General features: G+C 35.8%; 1 protein-coding gene across 2 annotated transcripts in view; it reads left to right on the top strand.

Annotated features, from left to right (window-relative positions):
• Positions 1–15,052: 15,052 nt before the first annotated feature.
• The window catches only part of ATCAY (ATCAY kinesin light chain interacting caytaxin), a 45,580-nt gene continuing 32,987 nt past the window's right edge, over positions 15,053–27,645 (top strand). Inside the window, exons 1-2 of one of the 2 annotated variants that reach the window (XM_031947855.1) lie at positions 15,053–15,423; positions 19,476–19,594. In XM_031947855.1, coding sequence (XP_031803715.1) covers positions 19,518–19,594 — 77 coding nt within the window. In that variant the 5' untranslated portion in view covers positions 15,053–15,423; positions 19,476–19,517. Of the gene's footprint in view, positions 15,424–19,475; positions 19,595–26,704; positions 26,954–27,645 lie in introns of those variants that run through there. The other variant, XM_031947856.1, reaches the window with a different exon arrangement.

Below are 27,645 nucleotides of genomic sequence, written 5' to 3'. Positions count from 1 at the left end.
ACAAATTAAGACAACTCTGAAGTACCACTGCCCACCTGCCAGATTGGCTAAGATGACAGGAAAAGATAATGATAAATGTTAGAACGGAGGTGGGAAAACTGAGACACTAATACATTGTTGGTGGAGTTGTGAACTGATCCAACCATTCTGGAGAGCAATTTGGAATTATGCCCAAAGGACTATAAACTTTGATCCAGCAGTGTCTCTCCTGGGACTATATTCCAAAAATATCACAAAAAGGGGAAAAGATCTACATGTGCAAAAATGGCAAGGAACTGAAAATTGAGTGGATGCCCATCAGTTGGAGAATGGCTAAATAATTTATGGTATATGAATGTAATGGAATATTTTTGTTTTATAAGAAATGACAAGCAGGCTGATTGAAGAAAAGCCTGGAAAAAATTACATGAACTGATGCTAAATGAAGTGAAGAGAATGAAGAGAACATTGTACACAGTAATAACAAGATTATGTGATGATCAACTGTGATGGAGTTGTCTCTTTTTAATAATGAGGTGATTCAAGGCAATTTCAATAGACTTGTAATAGAAAGAGCTATCTGTATCCAGAGAGAGAACTATGGGAACTGAATGTAAATAAAAACATAATAGTTTCACCTTTATTGTTGTTTGCTTGTTTGTTTTTTCTTTCATGTTTTCTTTTTTCCCTTTTCATCTGATTTTTCTTGCACATTATGACGAATACAGAAATATATTTAGAGGAATTGTATATGTTTAATCTATATTGGTTTACTTGCTGTCTAATTTGTCTTCTTTTGTCTAGATTGTCTTACCTGCTTGAAGATAATGAAATTGAGTTGTGTGCCACCACTGAATCAAGAAGCATTTTTACACTTCAAAAATTATTTTATTTATTTTATTAAATATTTCCAATTTCATGTAAAAAAAATTTTAGCAATTTTTTTCAAATTTTGAGTCCCAGATTTTTTCCCTCCTGCCCCTCTCTTTCTTGACAAGGAAGTAATTTCATACCAATTATATTTGTAAAGTTATACAAAATATATTTTCATATTAGCCATGTTGCAAAAGAAAACACAAAAAATAAAACAATAAAAACAGAGAGTTAAAAATATCTTAATTTACCTACAGAATTCATCAGTTCTCTACTTTGGAAGTGGATACCTCATTGTGGGACCTCTGGAATTATCTTGGGTCATTGTCTTGATGAGAGTAATTAAATCTTTTTTCTGTTACTATATACATTATTCTTCAGTTTTCCCAGAATTTTTTTGAAAAAAAAAAAAACTTGATCTTTGAGTTTATCAAACACTAGATTACTATGGTCATTTACCACTATATATTATGTATTTAATCTATTCCATTGATCCACTACTCTATTTCTTAGCTATGATGATGGCCACATCCAGAATTCTTTCCATTATGTTGAAAGCACTGTCCCTCCTTCCCTGAGTGCCTACTTATTTCATTCATCAGAATAACTCTTCCAGAAGTTGTATGTTGAGTGCCACAAATTATTTGGCTTTCTTCTCCCTTATTTTCATCACTATATTAAGCAAGAGGAGTGCTTAATACTTGAACTATAAATTATGTGAAACCATAGGTGCTGAATGAAATCAGTTAGTGACTCAGAACATGGCATTCTTCCAAAGCAATTGTTCTGACCACTTGTGGTTGTCATCTGGCAGGTCTGGCAATGTAGATATCCTGCTATGCTCTGGCTGAAGTACAATTGGGTAATGGCATACTGCCTACCTAAAACTGTGCTTGTACTCTTAATTAGATAATGGGTTCTGCCCTGTGGGCAGCTGCTACAATATTTGGCTATCATCTTCAGAATGGTGTGCCTTTGGTGACATATCCTATTCTGTATAATATAAAATATTACACAAACACTACTGCCCAAATTACTGGACTGAACTCCATTGATACTTATCTCTTTCCTCTGTTGATTATCTCCAATTTATCCTGTCTATATCTTTAGTTTGCACATAGTGATTTATAATTTGTTTCCTTCTTTAAACTCTAAACTCTAAAGAGCAATGAGCTTTCTTTGTATCTCCAGTGCTTAGCACAGTATCTGAAAAATAGTAAAGTTTAATAAAATATATTATGTTAACTAAGTAGGCTGTTAAATAAATTTATGATCAGATCTCAACTGAGTTCTCACAGCTTCACACCCATTCTATTATGGATCTTGCTTAGGGGTTCTGTCACTAGTTTGATGACAAAGGGCAAGTCATTTAATCACTTTGAACCTCTTTTCTTATCTGAAATATAAGGGAACAGGACTATATGACCTTTTAGTTCCTTCTAATTCAAAAATTCTCTGAGCCGAGGATTCCTAGTCGTGCTACCCACAGACTGTGTGCCAAACCTCCTCTTTACGGAGTTAAACACAAATAAATTAAATGAACAGTTGTCAAGCACTTAATAGATGCAAGGCAACAAACTCTGCTTAGTAAATATAAATATGAGTACATCACAGTATGCTACTTGCTCCAAAGAAAATTAAAATGTTAATAGTGTTCCAAGCTTCCACCCTAGGACTCTTTGGTTCAAAACTACTCACAATTTAATGAATTGCCAGATTTTCAGGATTTTGTTACAAAAAGACCTGAAGTTAATAGAAAATTTGACATATAAGATCCAAGAAAAACATAAGGTAAACATCAAAGACTAATTACAAGTGACTCAATAATAACAGACTATTTACTTTTTATAGGTGGAAATGTAAATTATGTATAAAATTGTCATCAGTAATTGCATAGGTCTAAAGAAAGATTGGGAGGAACTGAATATGACCCTAAAAAGCAAAAAACATGTAGGAAAAGATAAAAAAATAATTGTACAAATAAAGTACAAGAAGAATTGATACAGAGGAATTAGATGAGAGAGGAATTTTGGTAGTTCTGGAACCCTACTCTCATTGGAAGGAAAGGGAACAATACATCTATATATCTAGAAGAATATAAAAGTTTCTAAATTCAGAAAGAAGAGACTAAGGGGATAAGGAGGGGGAAGTGGATAAGGGAGGGATTTTTAGAGATTTTAACTCACATCAGATCTGTGTTAAAGAGAGAATAACAAACATTTAGAAGGGAATAAAAGCCCTCTAAATTTATAAAGAAATAAGAGGATGAAGGAATGAGATGGAGGAGCAGAAAAGGATGTGTAGATTAATGGGAATGGGATAAAATGTGTAAATTAGTGGGAGTGGGATAAAAAGGGAACAACATATACTTTTAGAAAACTATAAAAGTCCTCTGAATTCAAATAGAAACAAGAGGACAAGGGGAAAAGATGGAGCGAGAGAATAAGGGAAGAATCCTTGGATTACATTTAGTAACAGAAGGGCAAAATAGCTAGTAGAAGTAAAAGAGAGGAGTCAGAAGGGATTAAAAAAAAAAGAGAGAGATAGACAGAAACATAAAATAAAGATCAGGAGTAGAATTTATTAGGTAAAAAAGCAGGGGTAATAATCATGATCTTACATAAAGTTAAAGCTAAAATAGATTTAATCAAAAGAGCAAAATAGGGAAACTGCGTTATATAATGCCTATATTGATCAATATTGTTTCAGACTAACTATTTAAAATAACTAGATAATATAAGGTTGGAATATTGCTGTGGTGTAGAAAATGATGAGTTGATGGATATAGAAAAATGTGGAAAGACTTGGACTTATGAAGGAAGATGTTATCTACCTTCAGAGAAACAAAGGACAAATAAGCATAGTACAATCTTACATAGATGTATATAAATATATATGTATAAGAATATAGATATCTATGTCAAAATATGTGTGTATATATGTATATTATGTATATATATTTATGTGTATGTGAGTGTATATCACCATATTTATTGTAGTTTTTTGGGGGGAAGGGAGAGGAAAGAGGGAAAAAGAATAAAGTAAAACATGTACAGCAGAAAACAAAAGAAAACCTTCAAGGAAGCAAAAAAAAAAAAAACAGCTATGAGAACAATGTGTAATATTTATTATATAGGCTTTATTGAAATGGAAATTTATTGCTTTATATTTTGAATCCTCTCTTATGTTCTGCTATACATATAACAATTTTTTTCTTTTTCTATTTTGTGTTTAAGTTTTAAATAAATAATAAAAAACTTTACAATAATGATTCATTTGAAATAAGTTACTCAAGAATATTGTCTCACTTTTTTGTACTTGTATTTCCAGCACCTTTCCATAATATCTGGCACAAAGCAAGTGTTTAATAAATGTTAGTCAATTGATTTGAATGATCAGAACTTAATTTTGTGACCCATACCTAAAAGGAATTAAGTTACTATTACTTGGGATCAGGGAAGGGAAGGTATGGAAAATAAATTAAGAAGTGAATTGATTACACTCTCTTATCCATATTATTAACTAGATTTAATAGTAATTGGGCTCTAAATGAACAATTTTTGTGATAAATTGACTGCCATTCCTGGGGAATAAAAAAGCACAAATCAAGCATAGAATTTATACGTATTAATAAAGGTTAGAGAAAAATATTCTCTACAATTAATAGAGGTCTCTGGAGAGTCTGGAGATAAGATGATATCACTGTGGTTGCACTGCATCTTAAGTTGTGTCTTTACCAGCTATTTATTCATCACAGAGGCCTGTGGTCTCAAATCAATTTATGTGGAGTAATAACTTCTAAGAATCATGAAGGTCACAGTATTGCATATGAGTACTAACTATCTTAGATGGTTCACCAACATTTTTTAAATATGCAAAAGGTTAATATAGGAGAATGATGTTTCAGTTTTCTAGTTCAAAGGGATTTTAAAGTAATAGCTGGAGTGGCACATGGTCAGACAAGAATATTTGTCTTTTATATCTTTCTTTGCTCGAACACAGAAACTTGTTACTTATAGCAGTAGTCTTCAAACATTTTTTGACATATATATAATGCTGTACTGATATGTACTTTATAATTTAAACAAATTTTAAGACAAAAATATAAAAACATTAATTTTATTTAATGGTACAAAACCTATTTGTACTTACTAAAAAAGGATTATTATTAATGAAATCTTAACATTTTTACCTTGACAACATTTCTTGCAACTGTCCCTTTCTTTTTATTTATACAGCCACCACTTCAATTTTCACCTGTCAACTAGATTATTATAACAGTCTTTTAATTGTTCTCTCTGCTTCAAATCTCTCATAATTCTAGCCCATTTTACACAGGACTACCAAAGTAATTTTCTTAAGAATAGATTTGCCCAAGGGACCACCACACAACTAAACCCAGTGGTTTCCCCTTGTTTCTAGCATAGAATATAAATTTTTCTTTTTAGTTTTTAAAGTCCTATACAACCTCCCTCAACCTAAGTTTCCAAACTCATTGGACATTATTCTTTGACTTAAACACTTTAATGTACTCAAATTGTTCTCTCTTCTTCTTACCAATAGTATTCAATGTACTATCCCCAGGTGAGGGAAGTATGTATAGGTGTGTGTATATATATATGTATGTGTGTGTGTGCATGTATACATATATACCCATATATGTAAAGTGTAATTTCTTTCTGATTTTTAAAGATGAAAAATAAATAGAATCAAAGTGCTAACATTTTTTCCCAGCACTGCAGTGACTCTTTTTAGAAATTACAATAGTACAAAAACAAAAATTTCGCTGGGTCTATTGAGCATTATCCGAATTTTTTAAAATGGAGAGATTTCAGAAATTTAAGGGTTTATATCAAAATAATGATCAACAAAAAATTGCAGATGTAAACAAGAGATTAAACTCTCAGGAAAAATTAAATTCAACAAGATATTCTTTATAAAAAGTTTTATATCATTGAATTTAATCAAGCTATAATTTACACCAGAGAAAAGGAATACAAATTTTGTTGAGGGCCCTTGGGGTGCTAGAGGGAAAAATGAAGGGAAACTCACCAGTAAATTACATGATAATAAGTTAATTAGTTAAGAGTATGGGAGTTGTTTTTTTTTCTTTTAAGATGGAGAAATATTTATCAACTTCATTATTTTTTAATTAAGAATATAGAGCATTACTCAAATCTAACAGAGTATTCTAATGAATCTTTTTTTATCTCCAGATAACTTTGAACCATGCCAACAGGGAATGGTCTCATGGCAACATTAGTTTTCCTAATGTTTTAAAGAAATCTTTTATCTTTACATCAGTCATTTCATATAGATCCCTATATTGAACACTCTCTTGCAAAAAAGGAAAAACATTCAATAAAGTGATTGTGTCTGACAATATATGCAATATTCTGCCTTCATATCCTCCACAGCTCTGACGTGAGGGAAGAGATGTACTTCATTATCTTTTCTCTGGGGTCTTCATTGATTTTTCACTTATTGAGTTTGACGTCTTTTTAGTAAACTTTTTATTTACATTGTGGTAATCATTATGTATATTGTTATCTGCTTATTTCATTCAGTAGCAGTTCAAACAAAGGCTCCTAATTTTTTTAATTCCTCATATTCTTTCTATCTCACACACAGCCAAAAGTATGCTAGAGCCAGCTCTCTGGTTTTCCAAGAACTAGATTATTAATTTTCAGTGTAAGCACTGACAGCACAGAAACAGGCAATCACTACAAATTAGGGCTTGACTTATCGCTTTGTTGACTGTCTAGATTTAAGAAAATGTTTATAATGTAAATTAAACTTAAAAGTATGTAAAAGAGCCTAATTGTTAAATATGTACTATTATATTTTACCCACAAGATTTTATCTGCTATCTCCATGACTTTTCATAGGCTTATCATCAAGCCTACACAATACTGCCTCCTCATTTCAACATTTTAGAATCCTTACTTTCCTTCAGAATTCAACTCAAACTCTTACATAAGGTCAGGCTTTCATTTTTCTTATTGAAATTATTCCAATTAATATACTCATACATAAGACTTCTGTCTAAGGACACTCCTTCTAACTGATCATAATGATGATAAAGTTCTTGAAAATTACATGTATCGTCTTCATATTTGGTGATATAAATAATCTAATCTTATCGAAGTTCCTCACAATTTCTCTCTTATATTTATCATTTTATGGCTCTTTCAGATCTTGTTTTTAAATATCAGATTTTCTATTATGTTCTGGTCTTTTCATCAGGAATACTTAAAAGTCCTCTATTTCTTTAAGTGAATATTTTCTCCCTATGTGATTATACCCAGTTTTTCTTGATAGGGTTTTCTTGGTTGTAATACTAGCAATTTTGCCTTCTAGAATATTATATTCTAAATTCTTTTCTCTTTAACATGGTAGCTGCTAAAACTTGTGTGGTCCTGATTGTGGCTCCATAGTATTTGAATCGTTTCTTTCTTGCTTTCTTCAGTATTTTCTGCTTGATTTAGGAACTCTGGAATTTAGCTAAATATCCCTAAGAGTTTTCATTTTGCGATCTCTTTCAGGAGGCATTTGGTGAATTCTTTTAAATTTTATATCACCCTTTGGTTCTAAGATATCTAAGCATTTTCTTTAATAATTTATTAAAATGTGATGTCTAGAGTTTTTTTAATCATGGTTTTCAGGTAGTCCAGTGATTCTTAAATTATATCTCTTTGCTCTATTTTTCAGATCAGTTATTTTTCCAAAGAAATATTTTATATTTTTCTAAATTTAATTTTTTTACTCTGTTTTATTGTTTCTTGATGGAAGTCATTAACTTCCATATAATTATTACCAATTTTTAAGGAATTATTTTCTTCATTGAAGTTTTGTACCTCTTTTTCCACTTGGCCAATTCTTGCTTTTCAGTTTCTTTTCTTCAGTGAGATTTTGTACTTCTTTACAATTTGGCCAATTCTATTTTTAAGGAGTTATTTTCTCCTGTGTTCTTATGCCTCTTTTACCAAGATGTTAATTATCTTTTCATAATTTTCTTGTATTGCTCTCATTTCTTTCATCAATATTTCCTCTACTACTCTTGATTTTTAAATTTTTTGCTCTTTTTTAAATCTCTTTAGCTGTTGTGGGAATTCTTGTGGTACTTTTGTCTGACCTGCAATTTTCCTTGAGGCTTAAATTATAGATGTTTTTCCATTCTTTTATTCTGAATTTGTATCTTGAGCTTCCCAGTCATCATAGTCATTTTTTGTGGTCAGGTTCTTTGTTGTTGTTTTCTTATTTTTCTATTCTGTTTCTTGACTTTTGACATTATGGTAGAGTCAGACTCTGCTTACTCTGCTTAGAGGTGGGGGGATCATTGTCCTGAGCTTAAGACTTTTTCATCGTGGTATTTTTATAGTTAGTTCTGGGGGACCTGTCAGCTTTCAATAGATCCACATTAATGTGATGTGGAAAAAGGTGTGGTCATTTCACTCTTGGTCTGTGCTCTGACCCTTACCCAGGTAGGGCCCCTACAATTCCCTTTCTCCCTGTACCCTGGTAAGCTCATTGCTTCCTTCAACTGAAATCACTCCTCCCCACCCTAGAACAGTGACTTTAAAATGGGTAATGGGAAATAGATTGTCAAATAGCATCTGATCCTACAGTTTTTATTGTATCATTATCTATAAGAAGTAGAATGTCCAAATGGCCAGAGACCTGACCTGATTTAAGTCCTAGATCTGCCACATACATGATGTTTGTTTCTGGTCACATCTCTAGGAATATATGTTTTAAAGGAAGTGATAACCTGAATAGGTAGAAGTAGCCAGTTTGCCCAAAAAAAAAAAAAAAAAAAAAGAGTAAAATCAGAAATATTAAACAGAGCCATTTTAAGTTAGGTATTAAACCTATGATTTAGTTGATATGATAATTATTCTGTCCCAAAACACATAGTATATTTTTTGGTCAGAATGATATGTGGTATTGATAAATAAGTATATTTTCTTGTCCCATTCAGAAAGCAACATTTAGCTTTTTTTAACTTCTAAATTTCTCCATTAGTTTGTTCAGTTCTATACTTTCCCTTTCCTTTATCTTTCTACTGGATTTGCCCAGCTTTGAAAAAAGGAACATTAAAGCCTTCTACTCTTACTGAGTTACAATCTATGGGTTTTTTTTGCAATATAGTTCATTTTTCCTTTATGAATTTAGAATTATGTCATTTGATACATACATACACACATGTACACATATATGAATTTAGTATTCACATTGGTTCACTGTCAATGGTACTTTTGAGTATAATGCTACTTTCTTTATTTCTATTGATGCCATTTATTTTTTTAATTTTTGCTTTGTTTGAAAATATAATTGAAACTCCTGGTTTTTTGCATTCACTTAATACACAACTAATTTTGATTTGTTTTGCTCAGTTTGATTCCATGTATGTCTCTGCTTTTTTAGATGTATTTCTTAGAAGCAACAGATTATAGCACTTCTTTTTTCATAGGCCTTCTGCTACTCTCTTTTACTTAAACTACTTTAATGTAGTCTTATTCTCACAAGCTCTCTTCTCCCAACCATCTTTATTAATCAATTCTTTCCCTAAACTTGGGGTATTACTTAAATTATTGATTTATTTAGTTTTCTATTTCTTTCCCTTTTTCCCCTTTCCTTTTGCCCAAATTCAAAATTCATTCTCTTCGCCTTCCCTCCAGTTTTTTTTAGTTCACTGAAGTTTTTCAGCCCCTTTTTCTAAACATTTCTTTATTTTACTCCCTTCATTAATTCTCTTCCCTTCCTATATGTCCTGAAATTACATTCTTTGATTTGTGTTCTATATGCTTATATATTCTTTTATAATCTCTAAAATAATTCCTCAAAGAATTAAAGCTGGACTATAATGTTTGAAATCTCTTCTCTAACCAATTATTAATTTATTGCCTTTTTGTATCAACTATACTTAAGATACCAATAGCTTTTGGTTCATTTTCCCTTGTTTCCTGATGTGTCTTTCCTATAGACATGAAATTATGTGGAAATAATGTGAACAGAAAGTGTTCTGCAGTTTAAAAAATATACTTCATGCTCCGAATTTGAATTCCAATTCTACTCTTTGCCGAACTTTTGCTTGTCCCATCTCCCATTGCTGGGGGCTTTTTAAGTCTTTTTTCTGGTGTGAAGAGGGAAGAGCTAGGAAACATCTATTCTATCATCTTTCCAGGATTCCAAAACATGTATTTTTTATGAAAAGACAATAAATAGAGCCCCCGTTAAAGGAGTTACATCTTCTAAAAGAGATACATATATAGATGATAGCCTATATCCTAGGAGAGAAAAAAACTTCATTATCCTAAATTTTAGAAAGAAAAGGCCTCTGATTATCAATAGAGATGCATATAAATGTGTGGATGGAAGTAAATATTCTCTAGCAAGTCATACCAATGCATTCACATTCACCACAGAAAAATGATGACATCAATTACAAAAATCCTGTTTATTAAACATCTTTATCTGTATTGTTAAAAAGCAGATGATAACCACAAACTAAGTATTATGGAATGTACAACAGCAGTCACAGTTTAGCTGACCCTAATATATGTACCTACTCACTGAATATGCCCAATTTGATTCAGTCAAGATTCACATGGCCTCCTATTACAGTGAGAACAACAACTTACTTAAAATAGAAAGCACCATTTTATCACAAAAGTATCAACTGGCAAAATAACTAGAATACATTAAAAACAATCACTGCCCCCTTGCCACCTCATCCTATGCTTTCTATTCTTAGTCCATAGGTAGCCATCTCCCCATCACCACCTGCTATCTGGGCACTATGAGCTAGGGAACAAATAGAGTTTACCAGTTACCAAAAAAAGATAACCATAGCTAGTCAGGCATCTAGTCTGGTGTAGGAGTAAAATATATGCTTGTTATCTGAGGATCAGACCAGCTAAGTTTGGAGAGATTCATCAACCCAGCTTGACTTGCAAAGGGATATGTTTTCAGGAACTAGAATTCTCAAAGATCACTTAAAGTTGTAGATGCAATCTGTATCATTGGATGTACCACCCACATTAATAAAATCACAGATCCTTGAAAAATTAAAGAAATCACTTTTATAGCATACATGTGTTTAAAGATCCATGAAGACCTCGATGAAAAGTTAGAATTGGAGCTGAACCTTGATGAATAGTACATCATTCAAGAGGCAAAGATAAGGGGTATAGAAGAATCCACTATAAGCAAGAAATCACTGTGAGGAAGCACACAGTCAGTTTGAGTGAAACAAGGAGTATGTAAAGAAGAGTAATATGAGATACTCAACCCTCTCCACCACTAACTTCAAATAAGGGGTCCTCAAACTTTTTAAATAGGGGGCCAGTTCACTGTCCCTCAGACTGTTGGAGGGCCAGACTATAGTAAAAACAAAAACTTTGTTTTGTGAGCCTTTAAAGAAACTTCATAGCCCTGGGTGAGGGGGATAAATGTCCTCAGCTACCGCATCTGGCCCGCGGGCCATAGTGTGAGGACCCCTGGATCTAACTCAACCATCACCTCCTCCATAAGGTGTTTCCTGATTTTCTCAGAAAACAGCATTCACTCTCTGTGGAGGACTGCAGGTATTGAAGAACTCTGAGAAAAGTATACTTGAAGCAAAGATACTTACAGCAGGGTGTAGCTCCATTTTGGAAAGTCTTTTTCGATCTTTTGTCCCCGGAATGTCTACTTTCAGAGTACTGCACAACCTAGAGGTCCTGAGCTCCAAACTCATGCCAATGAGCCATTGGTAGACGCATAAAGAGTGCAAGCCTTTTTCAGATCTTTGATAATTTCCAGATTAAAAGGAGTATATCTTCTTCTTTTTTGACCTGAAGAGTCAAACTCTTCAATCATAGGAGTTAAAATTTCATAAGTCCAATTCTCTAATATCATCTTAACATAAGACTATGTAGACCCATAAAGAGACACCCTACTCTAATATCTTTGCTTCAAGTATACTTTTCTCAGTTCCCCAATATCTGCGGTCCTCTACAACTCTCCATATCCTTCTCTGTTTGACGTCTCTTTCTCTCAATATAACTATACAAATATACTTATCCCATCCCAAGAGGATAACAGGATCCAGACCAAAATGGGACCTTAGGGATCATGTAGGTTTAAGGTGGTTCTGAAATCATCTACATCACCAACTAGGTCCTAATGAATTTATCCATAAAATCCATTATCTACTCTTCACTATTTGAGAAGGAGGCCTGAGAACCTGTTCAGATAGGCTGAGGCTTTTGGTCATACCTACTTAGCCCTTTGTAAAATCAGAAAGTTGGAATTAGAATTAGATAAGAATCTGAAAGCTTTGAAAAGTCCAGAGGATTTTGTATTCTCCATCTTCCTATCATCATCCAAGCAGTATTTCAGGACACTGGGTTAGTGCATCTAGGGTCAGTGTCGCATTAGAAGCCAAGAACAGACTGGATAAAAATTCTAGGCTCTACAAATAGTCTTGCAGGAAAAAGAGATATACTGTGCTTAATAGGACACCTTGAGAACCCTAGCAAAAAGGAATTCCAGGACCTGTGAGCTTCCTTTTGCCACATGGGACTCTAAGTTTGAGTTTTCCTTCTCCCTCTCCGTATCCCCACCTCTTCCTCACCTCTCTCTGTCTCTGTCCCTCCTTTCTCCTCTCTTCTCTCTCTGTCTCTCTGTCTTCCCCTATCTCTCTCTGTATCTCTCTCTATCTCTCTGTCTCTCCTTTCTGTCTCCTCTCCTCTCTATATATACATATATGTACATAGCAGTGTGGCAAATACTTTTGGAGGAAATTATTTATACCAACTGTTCTTAAGATGCCAATTTAGTAAACTCTTTTCTAAAAGCTAATCCAGACTAACTAATTGATATAAATTGACTATCATGAGAAAAGTATACCAGTAGGGGCTAATAGAATAGAGCACTTTTTTTTTTTTAACAAATCCTAACACCAACACCAACATTACCTACCCCTCCCCAAGGCAAATTTTAGATCTCTAAAGGGAAGTAGTAACCATAATCCTTAGGACTAAATTTACCAATGTGAATGGAGATTGATAGAGTATCTTTAAATGGCTGATCTCCTTGTTACCTTGGTGTACTTTATAATAGACTCTTTTTAATTTGGAAAAAAAAATAGGAGTACTACTAAAGGATGTATTACATAAACCAATCCTTCCATTTTGCAAATGAGGAAATTGAAACCCAGAAAGGGGAAAGGATTTGCATCACCCTCCTCATCCTCACCCTATTCCCATATACAAATAGAATAAATGAAGAATTCAGGATTTAAACCCAAACTATTTTAGAACCAGAGATCAAGATTCAGAAGAGACCATCTAGTCCAAGTACCTTCCTCCTTTTACAAAAAAGGAAACAAACCAGAGCAAGTTTTAATTTGCTGAAGATCAAATTTGCAGTGAATTCAAAGTCCTCTGACTCAATTCAGAGCTCAGTGTGGGGAGGAGAGAAATAAGCATGTATATAGTGTCAGGCACTTTACTCAAATATTCCTAACTTCCAGTTTAGCACTCAATCCATTGTACCACCAGATATCTCTTTCCTATGACTAGGCCTTTGTGCTCTATCTTTTCCCCTTACCTGTTGAACATCTAATTATCTTCTTTCTAGTCCAGCCCAAATGCCACCTCCTCTAGGAAGCCTTTCCTGATCTCTCTCATTGGTGACGGCCTTTTCATATTTGGAACTAACACAAAACTGCTTATACATCTCTGATGTGCACATGTATCATTTCACACTATAACTGTATTGTGATGCCTACTTTTTTAGTCTTTGGATTCCATAGGGGCAGGAATTGATCTTGTCTAAATTTTGCATCTCCCTCCTCATCCCCATCCTACCTCTAGCAAAAGGCTGTGTGCACAATCAATACTTAATAAATGTTTACTGAATTACTCAACATCTTTCTCTCAGAGAAACTTGTAGCACCTATTTTTTAGGAAAGGTAAAAGAGAAGCTAGTCATTTCTATTACCTGTGGGATCAGTTTCTCCTTCGACTAGGAGGCATCATGGTACAGTGCAACCCCAGGAGCCTAGTTTAGATTATGCCACAAACTCTCTCGACTCATTTGAACTACTAGCTCTTTCTTGACCTCAACATCTTATTTCCCATATCTCACTCCCACCTCCACATTTTTGTGTATAACAACCCTCATTCTTGCACACCTCTTACTTCTCTGCCTCTCAGCATTCTTGATTTCAAGTTTCAATTCAAATGTCACCTCCTCTAAGAAACTGTTCTTGATTTCCTCTCTCATCTCCCCCAAGTAGTGTTGATTTCCTCAGTTTATCTTGTATAATATTTATTTGTAAATATATAATATCCTTCTTCACTCCCCACCTCAAGTAGAATATGAGCTTCTTAAGGGAAAGGACTTTTTTGTTTGATTTAGGTTTTGGTTTGGATTTGGTCTGTTTCCCTAGTGCCTAGCATAATGCTGTGACCATAATAAATAATATATAAAAGTTTGAGGAATTGAATTTGTGTTACCTTGACAAATCACTACCTCTCTTTGGGTCCCAAATTCCTCCTTTGAAAACTGAGGAGGTTTTGAGCTCTGACATTCTGTTCTCTGTTGTAATGTTCCTTCTAAGTCTGACATTCTGTGTGCTATATTCTAAGATCCTTTTCTGCTCTGTCAGTATGTTCTATATTCCAAGATGCATTCCAGCTCTGACATTCTATGTTCTTTGCTCAAAGTCTTCCTCCGGATCTAACATTCTCTATGCTACATTTTAAAGTCCATTTCAGGTCTGACATTCTATTTTCTGTTCTCTAAATTCCCTTCCAGCTCAGACATCCCATGTTCTATGGTCCCTTCCACCCCTGACATTCTATATTCTATGCTCTAAATTGCCTGCCAGTTTGGATATTGCCAATGTGTTTCAAGATCTATTCCAACCCTAACAGTGTGTTCTAAGTTTCTTTCTGCTCTGCCAGTCAATGTTCTATATCCTCAGTCCGGTTCCAGCCCAAATAGTCTCCAAGAATAAGGCCACTACTGTTCTAGCTCTCCATACCCCAACCAAGAATCATTTCTTCTGTCTCTGCCTATGAAGAGGCTTCAGCAATATTTACTCCTCTTCTAACCAATAGAAAGGAATGGATACTGGAAGGGGGATGTACTGTTGTAGCAGACATCACACACACACACACACACACACACTCTCTCTCTCTCTCTCTCTCTCTCTCTCTCTCTCTCTCTCGCAGCATAATTAACTGTCTTAAGAGCCTAAACCTCCGCCAGCTGTGAGCTGAGAATAATCAAATACCTTGAAGGCAGGGCCCGCCAGCGATGGCTACGGAAGCAGCGGCGGCAGCAGCAGTGACATTAGGAGAACATGATTGAGGGTCCCCAGTTTTGCAGACAAAAACAGCGGACCCTCAGTTGTCATGTTTTCCTGGACGACACAGAGCCCAGCCACAGAAGAAGGAATGTCTCCCATCCATCCCCATTCCCACTGAGGGAACTGCCATCCCGAGGCAGAAAGGGAGGGATGCACAACTGAGGACTTGCCTTTGTCTGCTCCTAAGGAGGAGAGATCGCCTGGCGGTGAGTACACCTTCCAGCTTTTCGGGGCTGCGGAAGGAAAGCTGTCTGGAGATGTTTATTGGCTACCGCCCTTTTATTTTTCCACCACTGCCTCTTCCCGGGTGGCCGGGGAACCCTGGCAAAGATGGATCGCATCCTCTGGCAAAGATGGATCGCATCCTCTGCATCTCGGAGAGCAGGCATCAGTCAGCTATCAGAACCAAAGGAAAAGCCATTAGCCCAAATCAATTCTCTGCTGAAAATCAGGGACGGGAAAGAGAGAGAGAGAGAGAGAGAGAGAGAGAGAGAGAGAGAGAGAGAGAGAGAGAGAGAGAGAGAGAGAGAGAGAGAGAGAGAGAGAGATTTGCCGCATTTGGGGGATGGATTTACGGGTTCGCTTAATACCTGAATCTTTCCCTAGGAGGGGAGGCCTGCATGATGCTTCTGTCTCCATCCATTTTCTATTTGGAACAAGTGAAGTCTTTTTTAAAAGCCATCATAAGCGGATTTTAAGGGGATAATTTTTTTTTCCCGGAAGGGGGAGGGTTGAGGGGAAGAGAGGAGGCAGTTTAAAGAATGATTCCCCCGAAGAAACACAAAGAGATAATTATTTGCCTTTTATATTAAATTAGTCAATTTAGTAAATTAAGTACCTACTGTTTACAAGCCCTTTACTGGAAAGTGTATTTGTGGAGAAATGGGGGTGGGGATAGCGTGGGGATAGGGCGGGGGAGGTGCATTAAGCCAGAAAGAGAAAACAAAAAGAAAAGAAAGGACGTGTGTTCCCCAAAATAGATTACAGATTAATGTGGTTTCCCCTAATGCTATATTGTATTGAGAGGACAACAGAAGCTGAAATAATTGGACATTCACAAAAACATACAAACAGGTTTATTTCAGCTTTGTATAAGGTGTGTGGTTAAGTGGGGAAGGGACCAGGTTAGCCTAACTGATGCATCACAGGCTATCAGAGCTGAAAGGAATCTCAGAAAATAGAATACTAGCATTGGGAGGGATCTTGGAACATAAAACATAGAATACAAAACCTGAAAGAAACCTGAGAATTGGGAGGGGACTTTAAAATAATAACTGATATTTCTCTAGCGTCTTAAAGTTTTCAAAGCATGTTACATACAAAATTTCATTTGAGCCCCAGGACAATCCTTGAAATAGGTAATAACAACTAGAGTATAGTATATAAAGATATATAATACTTTAAGGTTGGCAAAGCACTTTACATATATAATGAGGATAAAGCTCAGTGATTTGCTCAGGGTCACACTGGTTAAATGTCTGAAATAGTATCTCAACTCAGGTGTTCCTGACTCCAAGTACAATCCTCTATTTACTACTCCATGTTGTCTTGCAATGTTAGAATGTTAGTCAAATGAGATCTAGATAAAAAAACTATCAAAATTTCAAGCACCATGTAAGTGTCAATTATCACTATTACTATTATTGGAGTTCAGAGAAACCTCAAAAAGCATTTCCTTGGACCCCTTCATTTCACAAAGAAAACTGAGGGGGAGAGAGTTTGGAAACTGCCCCTGAATCAGATATATATATGTGTATATAGATATATAACTAACAGAACTGAGATTCAAACTCAGGTCCCTTCATTCCAAATTTGGTATGCCTTGTCTTACATCTGCCTCCATCCATGGAGGAGGTTAAAATATATTAATTATTCAATGCCATATGTTCCTTTCTTAGATGACACCCACATTGGACTACTGCATCCTGAAGTCTGGGTCTGAATGTACCCATTGACACATGATATATATTGTGGTTGTCTGTATTCTATGTTGACAGTGTGCTTTGGAGTGACACAGGTCCCTATGGAATGAAGACAACTTCAGATGTGGGGACTGAAAGGCTTTCTTTGTGAAAGGGTTTAGCACTTTTTTCCTGTGACACTGTATCAAATAGAAACAGAGACAGAAACACAGTGTCTGTTACAGGGAAGCTGAAATGGAGGTTACTGCCCTATGGCTTGAAATGAATTTTTCATTTATTTAAACCTTCCCCTAAAAACAGCTGTAGGAGAAGAGAGATAATATAATTGATTATTTTGATGCTTTTCCCCCTCTACATTCTCCTTCTACCTTCCAGAGGTGATCAGATTGCAAGTGGTATATGCAGATTATACTGCTTCACAGATTTTCTTCATAAATAATGGTCAAATTCTCAAAAGGAAAAGTCAATCTTGGATCTCTTCACACCAGAGTCTATTTGAAGCTGATTGGCTTTTCCTTGGAGGTTCTCACATTAAATATTATCATGGTTTGTAAACAAGAAGGGACAAACTTCCAAGAGACCTTTATTTACAGAAAAAGAAACCAAGGACCAGAGAGGGGCTTCCTAAGATCTCCAGTATTGATGTTGTTCATCCTTCATTTTTGAAAAAGGCCAATGACATCACAGGGTTGGAGTCAGAGTATTGTGCATTTGGCTGTGGCTGATCAGTCCAATATGAGTTCAGAAGACATTCTCACAGATTGGGTATAAATATAATAAACTATTAGAGGTGATGGCAGCTAGATAGCACAGTAGGTAGAGTGTAAAACCTGGAGTCAGGAAGATTCATCTTTCTGTTCAAAACTGGCCTCAGATACTTACTAGCTACGTGACTCTGGACATGTCACTTAACTGTGTTTGCCTCAGTTTTCTTATCTGTAAAATGAGCTGGAGAAGGAAAAGAGAAGGAAACCATGTCAATGTCTTAGCCAATTAAACCCCAAATAGAATCAGTGAAGAGTGGGATACAACTGAAAAGTCACTCAACAACAAAATAAGAGGTGAGATGTGAGCTCAGGTTTTTTAGCTAAAAATTTGGGGCTTTTGTGGGGGGAAATATACTTGCCTTCCTGGAAGGCTGAGAATGAATGGGGCTGGATGAGTTCCTGAAGCACTGCTTTCAGTAATAGTAAGGTACTGAAATCTATATGGGGGAGGTTACATGATTCAAAAGAAAAGGATGTGAGATGGAGAGCTTAAGATAAACTGGTCTACTTCCCAACTTTGTCCATGGTTCTTCAACAAACAGTACTACTGAGAATCATTCAAAATGTAGTCACAGATTGTCCATACCTAGTTTACTATAAGTGATTTCTTTAAAATGACTTTGTGGAAACAGCATAGTGGAAAGAATGCTAGTTTGGAAGTCAAAAGATCTGGGCTCAAATCCTGACTCTGCTACTTTCTACCTTAGATAAGGTTTCTTCCTCTCAGTTTTGCTCATCTGTTAAAATATATGGGCTCTAGATAAGGTGTCTTATACATAGGAGGCATTTAACTAATATTTGTTCAGTTTAATTGAAATGCCTCCTAACTCTAAACTCCAACTTTTATTCAGTCTTTTAACAAATATATATATATAAAAAGCACCTACTGTGGGCAGAGCTAGATGTGTGCTGCTCTACTAGATGATAAGGGAAAATTAAAACTTAAATAAGACTCTCCCTGTGCTCATGGTACTCACATTATAGTAGTGGGGTAACAAATAAAATAAAATATGGCAATAAATAAATACCGAAAAATAAAATAAATATACCAATAAATATGCCAACAAAAATAATAATGCAAAATATTATATGATATACACATTAAAAAGACACAAACATTACATGAGATCTGAAGGGGAAGATAATTACTAACTGGGAGAAATCAGAGAAAATTTTCTAAAGGAGGAAGCATTTTGACCTGGCTATTGAAATTTGAGTAAGCTACTGCAATAGATATATCAAGTAGTAGCAAGAACTGATGTTAGGGTGATGGCAGTAGAACTAAAGAAAAGAAGATGAATGTAGAGGAAACATTATGGCATGACTTATTGAAAATGAAAGGAAAGGGAGAGAGGAGAGTGGCAACTATTATTTATTAGTTGTATTATCTTAAGCATAATATTTAATCACTCTGGATCTGTTTCATTTTCCAAAGGATAAGGGGATTCAACCATCCAATCTTTAAGGATCCTTCCAGCTCTAACATTCTCTGATGCTACAATACTGACAAAATGATGCCACAGAAGCTCATAATAATTATTTTCTCCCCATTTCCATCTTCCATTTCAGAACCTCCTTGCCTCAAGCTTTCTTCATCCTTGATCTATCATCATGGGGACCACAGAAGCCACCCTACGAATGGGAAATGTGGATGTAAAGGAAGAATGGCAGGATGAAGACTTCCCCAGGTAGGTCTTCCAAGCTCTGCTTCAGAATTGAAGGTGTTGAGGGGCAGGGAATGCAATATTTCTACCATGTGGACTACTTCTCCAGAGTATAACAATAGTTTGGAGGCTCATGAATCTCTAGCATTTTAAGGTTTATGAAATTCCCTGAGACTCAGAGAATATGAGTTGGCCATGGTAACACAGTTAGTGGAGCCAGAATATAAATCCAAATCTCCTGACTTTGGGTCCATCATTCATTCTCTTACATTACACTATCTCTCTTGCAAGTCAGGTTTTCCAAACCTTAGGCTCTGAGCTAGAATTTAGACCTATATTAGATCTAACAGCAATTGCACCTGGAACAGCTGCTATGTGAGCTCTCCCTGCTCCAATATCCTAATATCCCTGATTGGCAATACTAATTGTCTACATTTCTCCAATCCATTTGCCATTATTTTTTTAGTGTGATCACACTCAAGCCATCTCTTCTAGAGAAGTTTACTTTGACTTATATGAACTGATATAAAGTGAAGTGAGTAGAATCAGGAAAACATTGTATACAATAACAGCAATACTGTTCAATGAAAAACTGAGTGACAGCTATTCTCTGCAATACAATGATGCAAGACAATTCCAAAGGACTCATGATGAAAAATACTATCTGCCTCCAGGGAAAGAACTGTTGTCATCTGAATATAGACCAAAACATACTGTTTTTCACTTTAATTTTTGTTTGAATTTTCTTGCAAAAAGTGACTAATATGGAAATGTTTTACATGATTACACATGTATAACCTATACCAGACTGCTTACTATCTTGAAAACAGAGGAGGGAGGGATAAAATTTGGAACTCAAAACTTTTAAAAATGCTACAAAATTGTTTTTATATATAATTTGGGGGAAATAAAATAATATTTTTTTAAAAATTTAAAGAAGTTTGCTTTGGACCCTGCTTTTTTAAGTTGATCTTTTTCTCTTCTTTCCATGGTACAAGTAAAAGTCAGAAAATTCAATTCAACCCAACAAGCATTTTATAAAGTTTTACTCTGTACAAGGTACTATAACACAAAAAAAAATCAAAAGATCACAGATAAAGAGCTAGAAGGGAATTTAGAGGTCAACTGGTCCCATTCCTTCTGGTCCAGAGAGATGAAATGACATGTGCACTATATAAATGTTAGTTATTATTAATTATTATGCCCAAGATCAGATAGCTAGACGGTTAGCAGAGGATTTATATTCAGGTCCTCTGATTCCATGATAGATTTGGATTTCAAGGGATTTAACAATCTAATAGAGAAGAATAGATTCAAAATCATTATGATGCAAGAAAGAGGTCCAAGCAAAGCACTATGGGAAATTTGGGGAAAGAAAGCTACTTTCACCTAGCAAGTTAAGAGTTTCTTAAGAGGAACTCAGAAAACTGAGTCAGATCCCTGAGTAAAGTTAAGATGTTTTTGAAAAGCAATCCCCTTTAGCACAGTATACTCATGGCATAAAAGGAAAATGTATACTAGTCGGGGGCCTGAGTTTTACCCCTTATCTTTTATTAGTTCATTTTACATTCATAGAAAAGTCATTTCCCCTACCCAGAACTCGGGTATCTCCATCTTTAAAATAGGGAGAAAGTTATTCAGATTACTGACCTTGAAGGAAAAGAGCCTCATAGATATTAGCATGTCTTTGAAGTCGTCTTTGCCAACTCTGGGAAGAATGCCTTTGGCCTGAGATGCTAAAGCTCAAAGTTCTAGGGAAAACCTGAAATCAAAAGTCAATGGAAAATCACAGATCCTTCTTTGAACTCCTTTTGGGTGTTTCTGATTTCCTATTGTTTAGATTTTTCACCCTGGGTCACTGACTTCTAGGGTTGTGTTTGAATGCCAAAAGTTCATATCATTCATTCTCCTTCTTCTTGGTACCACTGAGTTTAATCCTTCCTATACACATGAATATTAATGAGATAAGAAGGGACACTGCTCAGTGTGTCATTTACATAAGGGCTCAAATATAAACTCCTGTGTTTGGCCTTCACAACCCAGCCCTATCTTACTTTTCTAGCTATATTAATCATTAGGTTAATCAAGAAGCATTTATTAAGCTCTTACTATGTAGGCACTTCACTAGGCAGTGTGAATATAAGGAAGGACAAAAGACAGTGCCTGATCCCAAAGTGTTCACCATCTAATAGAGGAAGCAACAAGGAAAATAAATGTACAAACAAGCTATATATAAGAAATAGGAAATAATTAAGAGAGGGAAGACATTAGAAATTTAGAGGAATTGAGAAAGTCTCTCTGTAGAAGGTAGGGTCTTATATGGGACTCAAGAGAGCCAGAAAAAAAAATGCCTGGAGTAAAGAAATGATTCCCATGCAGAGCAATCCAATTCTTATCCCCATACCTTTGTATTAGATTGAAATATTTCTTTCTTCACTTCTACTCTAAGAATCTCTTGTTTTCTTCAAGGGAGGCTTAAGTGCTACTCTACATGAAGCCTTTCCTTATCCTCTCCAAAATATACAATGGCAATGTGCTATAGCTCAGGAAATTGGATATATAGTCAGGAAATATTGAAGTAAAAAACAATTTTCAAATCCTACCTCAGGTACTCACTAACTACATGAACCATGGCAATGTCTCCATTTTCTCGTCTATGATAGTGGGGAGCCAGGCAACTTTAAGGCCCCTAAAGGACCTTTTAGCTCTAAATTTATAATCTTCTGATCTCTCATTATACTAACTAGATTGTGCGTTTCTTAAAGGCAAGGACCATTTGGCTTTTTTCTTTGTAACTTTTGCATATAGTAAGTGGTTAGCACATAATCATCACTTAGATGCTCATTGATTAACGTAATCCCCTCTACCTATTACTATTGTCATCATCATCATCATCATCATCAAATTTCTATTTAGCAAATATTATATGAAAAAATTACAAATAAAAACACCATATGTGACTTTCATTTGGACCTTACCTAATTGGATTACTTTAGGCTAACCTCCTCCCTTCAAGTGAGTTTCTTCAACTATAAAATAAGGAAATAAAATCTGATGAATTTTAAGCTGTTTTTCAGCTCTGAGATATTACAATTCTATGATTCTCTGCTTTTATTATTATTGATAAGAGTTTATTTATGGAGTGTTTTGAAAGTATTAACTTTTATTTTTAACTAATTGGTTTTTATTTTATTTAACTAATTAATTAAATTAAAATTTTAAAAGTAAAATGAAGCATGATGCAGTAAAGAATCCTAGATTAGTAGTCAAGGGAGCTTGGTTCTATCACTTATTTCCTGTATGATCACCAGTAGGCACTACCTCTCTGAGCCTCAGTTCCTCCAAATATTCCATGAGGAGAATGGATCGGATGCTCTCTAAAGTCTAGAGCTAAGGTTCTAGGCATTCTATAAAATTGTCCTCAGACGTAGGGTAAGGCAAGTATGATTAGTCCCATTTTTACAGACTAGGAAACAGAATTAATTTGCCCAGATTCAAATCCACCAAAAGCAGGTTTCCAGGCAACACTTTGCCTTAGTTCTATGGTAACTGGATAGAACAAGATCATCTGTAAATGCACACTGAGAACCAGTTCAGAAAGTTTATATTGTGAAGAGACACTTGGGAGGTGGGAGGGAAAATAGTGCCCAAGTGAATTTGCCTGGTGGCAGCTGCAGCAATGGCCCCTCGGATGTGAGTAACTCAGTGTTTGGAAGACAGTGAGCTTCTTGTAAAGTTGTGGTCTAAGTGGCATCTTTTTTTGCCAATTCAGTCTGAAATTAAGAAGAGCTTTTGTTTCCCTGTTCTCCAAAATGAACTTAACTCCAAATAGTAAGGTTCCAGCTGCAAGCTTGATGTTGGTATCACTGTCTGTCTGTTTCGACACGATCAGGAATTCTATTTGACCCAGTTCATTAGTCTTTCTTGGGAACACTCAAAGGGGATATTAAAGGTGAAAGATCATTTATTCCAACCCCCTCATTTTACAGATATGAAAACTGAGGACTAAAGGGGTAGAGTGACATTTCCAGGGTCATAAAAGGACTAAGTAGCTGAATTAGAATTCAAATTTGAATGGAAGTCTTCTGGGTGATTATCTCTTTGCATGTTTGTAAGAGTAGAAAAATGGCTTGAAGTCCATCACCAATTTTTCAAAACTTGAAATATTCATAATGACAGCTGTATAATGGTTTGATATAGCAGTTGAAAGCACAGCTTGCCAAGTGTTTAATAAAGCTCAAGCAGTTTAAACGCATTATCTCTTTTGGTTCCCACAATTCTTCTTTAAACAGACAGTGCAATATTATCATTCTTTCCATTTTAAAGATGAGAAAACTAAGGAACAAATCCATTAAGTCAGTTATTCAAGTAGCTCTTATTAAGTGCCTACTGTGTGCTAGCCACTGTGCTGGATTGTAGGGATATAAAGGCCAAAAAACAAAATGTTTCTGCTCTCAAGGAACCTATAGTCTAATGGAGGAAACACTATATATAAACAATATATGCAGGATAAATTGGAGAAAATGTCAGGGGGAAAGTACTAAGATTATGAAAGTCTTGGAAAGGCTTTTTGCAGACTGGCTGAGATTTGAAGGAAACCAGAAAAGGAAAAGGGCAGAAATGAGGAAGGGTGGGCATTCCCAACACAGGAGATAGCCAGCATCTTGCTCAAAAATCATGTAGCTAATAAGTGGCAAAGGTGGCTTCTAGAACCAAGTCTTTTGAATTCAAGTCATCCAGCAAATATCTATTAAAACACCTACTGTGTCAAAACTTCATGCTCAGCACCCAGAATAGAAAGAGGGAAAAAAAATCCTTGAGATCCCTGCCCTCAAGGAACTTCTAAACTAATAGGAGGTTATGACATAAATACACACACACACACACACACACAAAATGATAATTAGTAGTATGTGGGAGAGGCAAAGTGTCCTACAGAAATCTGAGCAGGGAATGGTTGACTCCAGTTAAGAGAATCAGAGAAAATTTTATAGAATAAAGTAATACTTGAGCTGGATCTTGAAGAAGGGAGGGATTTCAACAGACTGAAATGAGTAGGCAATAGAATCCTGAGAAGGCCTCCATAATGCAGAGGCTTGAAAACACAGGACAAGTTTGGTGGATAATATAGTGCTAGATTGAATCAGGAGGAGCTGCGTTTAAATCCCGCCTCAGACATTTACTACTTGAATGATCCTAGGCAAGTTACTTACTTTCTTCCACCCTCAATTTCTTCATCTGTAAAATGGTAACCTCCAAGGTCATTTCCAAATCTAAACCTAGGATCTTGTGGTTGGGAAGTATGAAGGTATATCCTTCATAAATAAGTACAATATTTTAAATATTAATTTTTATTATTTTTTACTTAATTAGTTAATATATCTATGTATATTTATGTGCAAATATTATTGTTTGAATATTAAATTTTAAAATATGTAAAATATAAGGAACAACTAGGGAGTATCAGGATACACAGAGCATGGAACCTGAAACAGGAGGACCTAAATTCAAATCTAGTCTCTTCTCTGATATTTACTAGCTGTTTGACTAGCTAAACAAAAAATTTAACCGCTCTCTGCCTCAATTTCCTCATCTGTAAAATGGAGATAATATAATAGCATCTCTCTCAGAGTTGCTGTGAAGACCAAATGTGGTCATTTTTGTAAAAGACTTAGCACAGTGCCTGGCACATAGGAGGTTCCAAATAACTGCTGGTTGATAATGTTGTTATTATGGAGGGAAGTGATATGAACCAAGGTTAAAGAGATAGGGTGGCATTAGATTAGGGAGGGTCTTATATTTGTATTTTATTAAAGGAAATAGGAAACCAGCAAAGACTTTGTGACAAAGGAATGATGAAATCAGACCTTCCCACAGAAACATGTCATTTAATTGTCAGAACAAAGAGTTCCCAGCAACGTAGCTCTACTTCATGTACCTCCAGACCACAGAGTACCCAAGTTACCAATTTAGAAGAGACTGGAAAGCTGATCACTGAGTCTGGGACTGGCAGACCAAGAAACACACTTCCAGTCCATTCCCCTGGCTGAACAGAAAAGAATGAGAGTCACCAGTATAAATAATAGTCATAATAATAATTTGTATTTTTATAGCATTTTAAGGTAGACAAAGGGTCTCTCTCATAACAATCAATCCTGTGAGGTAGGGAACACATTATTTCCATTTTACAGTTAAGGAAACTAGACATAGGAGCACTGGTGTGCTGGTAAATATTTAACAACTGGCTTTCTAGGGGGAAATGCATACAACAGATTTAAGACTAATATGCATAATTAGCATTCCCTCCATCCCTTTCTTAAGTCTAGACAAGCTACAAAACAATACATCAATCCCTGGTTTGTAATATTTGCCAATGTCTGAGGTATAAATGCTCACAAGAAAAAATCTAACAATTAGCTCTTTAAGCCAATTTGATCTGGCTCTACTACACAGGGATCATAGAGTTTGGGTCTCCACAAATGCCAGAGGCTTGGAAAAACAGGACTAATCTGGTGAATGGCATAGTGAAGTGACTGCCAGACTTGAAAAAGCTGAAAAGGTCTTTAAAGATTCTGTCATCTCACTAGAGATGCAGCAGCCACGTGACTTGTTAAAAGCATCATACAGGTAGCAAGTGTCAGAGCTGGGACTTGAATGTAAACCTTCTCATTCGATCTCCAGCACCCTTTCTTTGCAACATGATGCTTACCCCTAGCTTTATGACTACTAAGAATTACAATTAAAATTTGAACCCAGATCTTCTGCCTTTGAATCCAATGCTATTGCCCCACTGAACCCCCTGCAGCACACTGTCCTTCATCCACTGGTCTGGTCAGTCCCAGGCCAGGGCTACCGGCAGGGCAGAGGGAGAGCAAACTGAGCACATACATGGTTTGACCTCCAGATATGAGGGACAGCCACAGGATAATGAAGGCAGCTGGTTGCAAGCAGTCCAGCCCTGAAAGAGGGATGCATTAGACTGGTGTAAGCCAAGAAGGCAATGAGCCGATTGGAGAGGGAGAGATAAGCATCCTTCCTCCCTGGAGGTGTGTCCTTCTGCTAAAGGCTCATGTGCTGGTGCATCTCCCGTTCTGCATCGATGCTGTAGTGATGCCCGAGGGAGGAGTAAGATGCTGGAGCATGCTCACTGGGTCCCCAGCATCTTCCTAGTCAGAACTCATTCACTGCCAGAGAGCCAATATCTTATAGGGTGAAGCTCAGCATCATCTGACCAGAACAGACCAAAATGGTGGGGTTGGGGCCTTAAACAAGCTCCCCTGATTCAGGAAATTCAGAAAGGGAGAAAGGCTCAGGATCCAGGTAAAATTTAAACAAGAGGAGCCAGATCCCAAAGGGAGGATTGCCTGAGCATCCTCTTAAAAGGTAAGGAAGATTTTTTTCTTACTTCTTGATAGAGCTTGTGTTCAAAAAACCCTCTGACATACATTGTCAGCCTTCAGGTGCACTGTGCAAATCACTGGGGTATTTGGAGGAGCTCTGACTAGAGGGGGAGGAGAAGCAGCATTCCCTCATAGCATCAGAGGAGCAAAGATCTAGAGCTGAAAGGATCCTTGGAGATCATCTAATCTAGTCCCCTTCATTTTACAGATTAGGAAACTGAGGCCCAGAGAAATAAAATAATTTTCCCAAGGTCACATAGGAAATCAATAGCAGAATTCAAATCTAAATCTCTGTTTTCTGATTCCAAAACTCATAACTTTGGACTAAGAAAATCTGTTCCATTCATACCAACAACAGCTCTAATTCTTTGGCTTATTCTAAAGAGTAATTTTGTTTGTTTCATCAGAATGTGAGCTCCTTCAACTCAGGAACTGTTTGCCTTTCTTTGTATCATCCCTAACATCCTCATTTGTAGTAAATGCTTTAATAAATGCTTGTGGACTGACCAACTGATTCATAGAAGATGCTAGTTTCTGAAGCATAGTGTTCTGGATTATCTAAAACAAATTCCCTACAACTCAGTTTTCTCACTTGTAAAATGCGGATGATACTATTGTTGCAGTGTCATTGAGTTGTAAGGAACAGACTTTATAAACTTTAAAGCCCTATAGAAA

This window comes from Sarcophilus harrisii, chromosome 1 (genome assembly GCF_902635505.1).
Source record: "Sarcophilus harrisii chromosome 1, mSarHar1.11, whole genome shotgun sequence".
Classification (NCBI taxonomy): Eukaryota; Metazoa; Chordata; class Mammalia; order Dasyuromorphia; family Dasyuridae; genus Sarcophilus; species Sarcophilus harrisii.
This window is presented reverse-complemented; position numbering and strand designations above follow the sequence as displayed.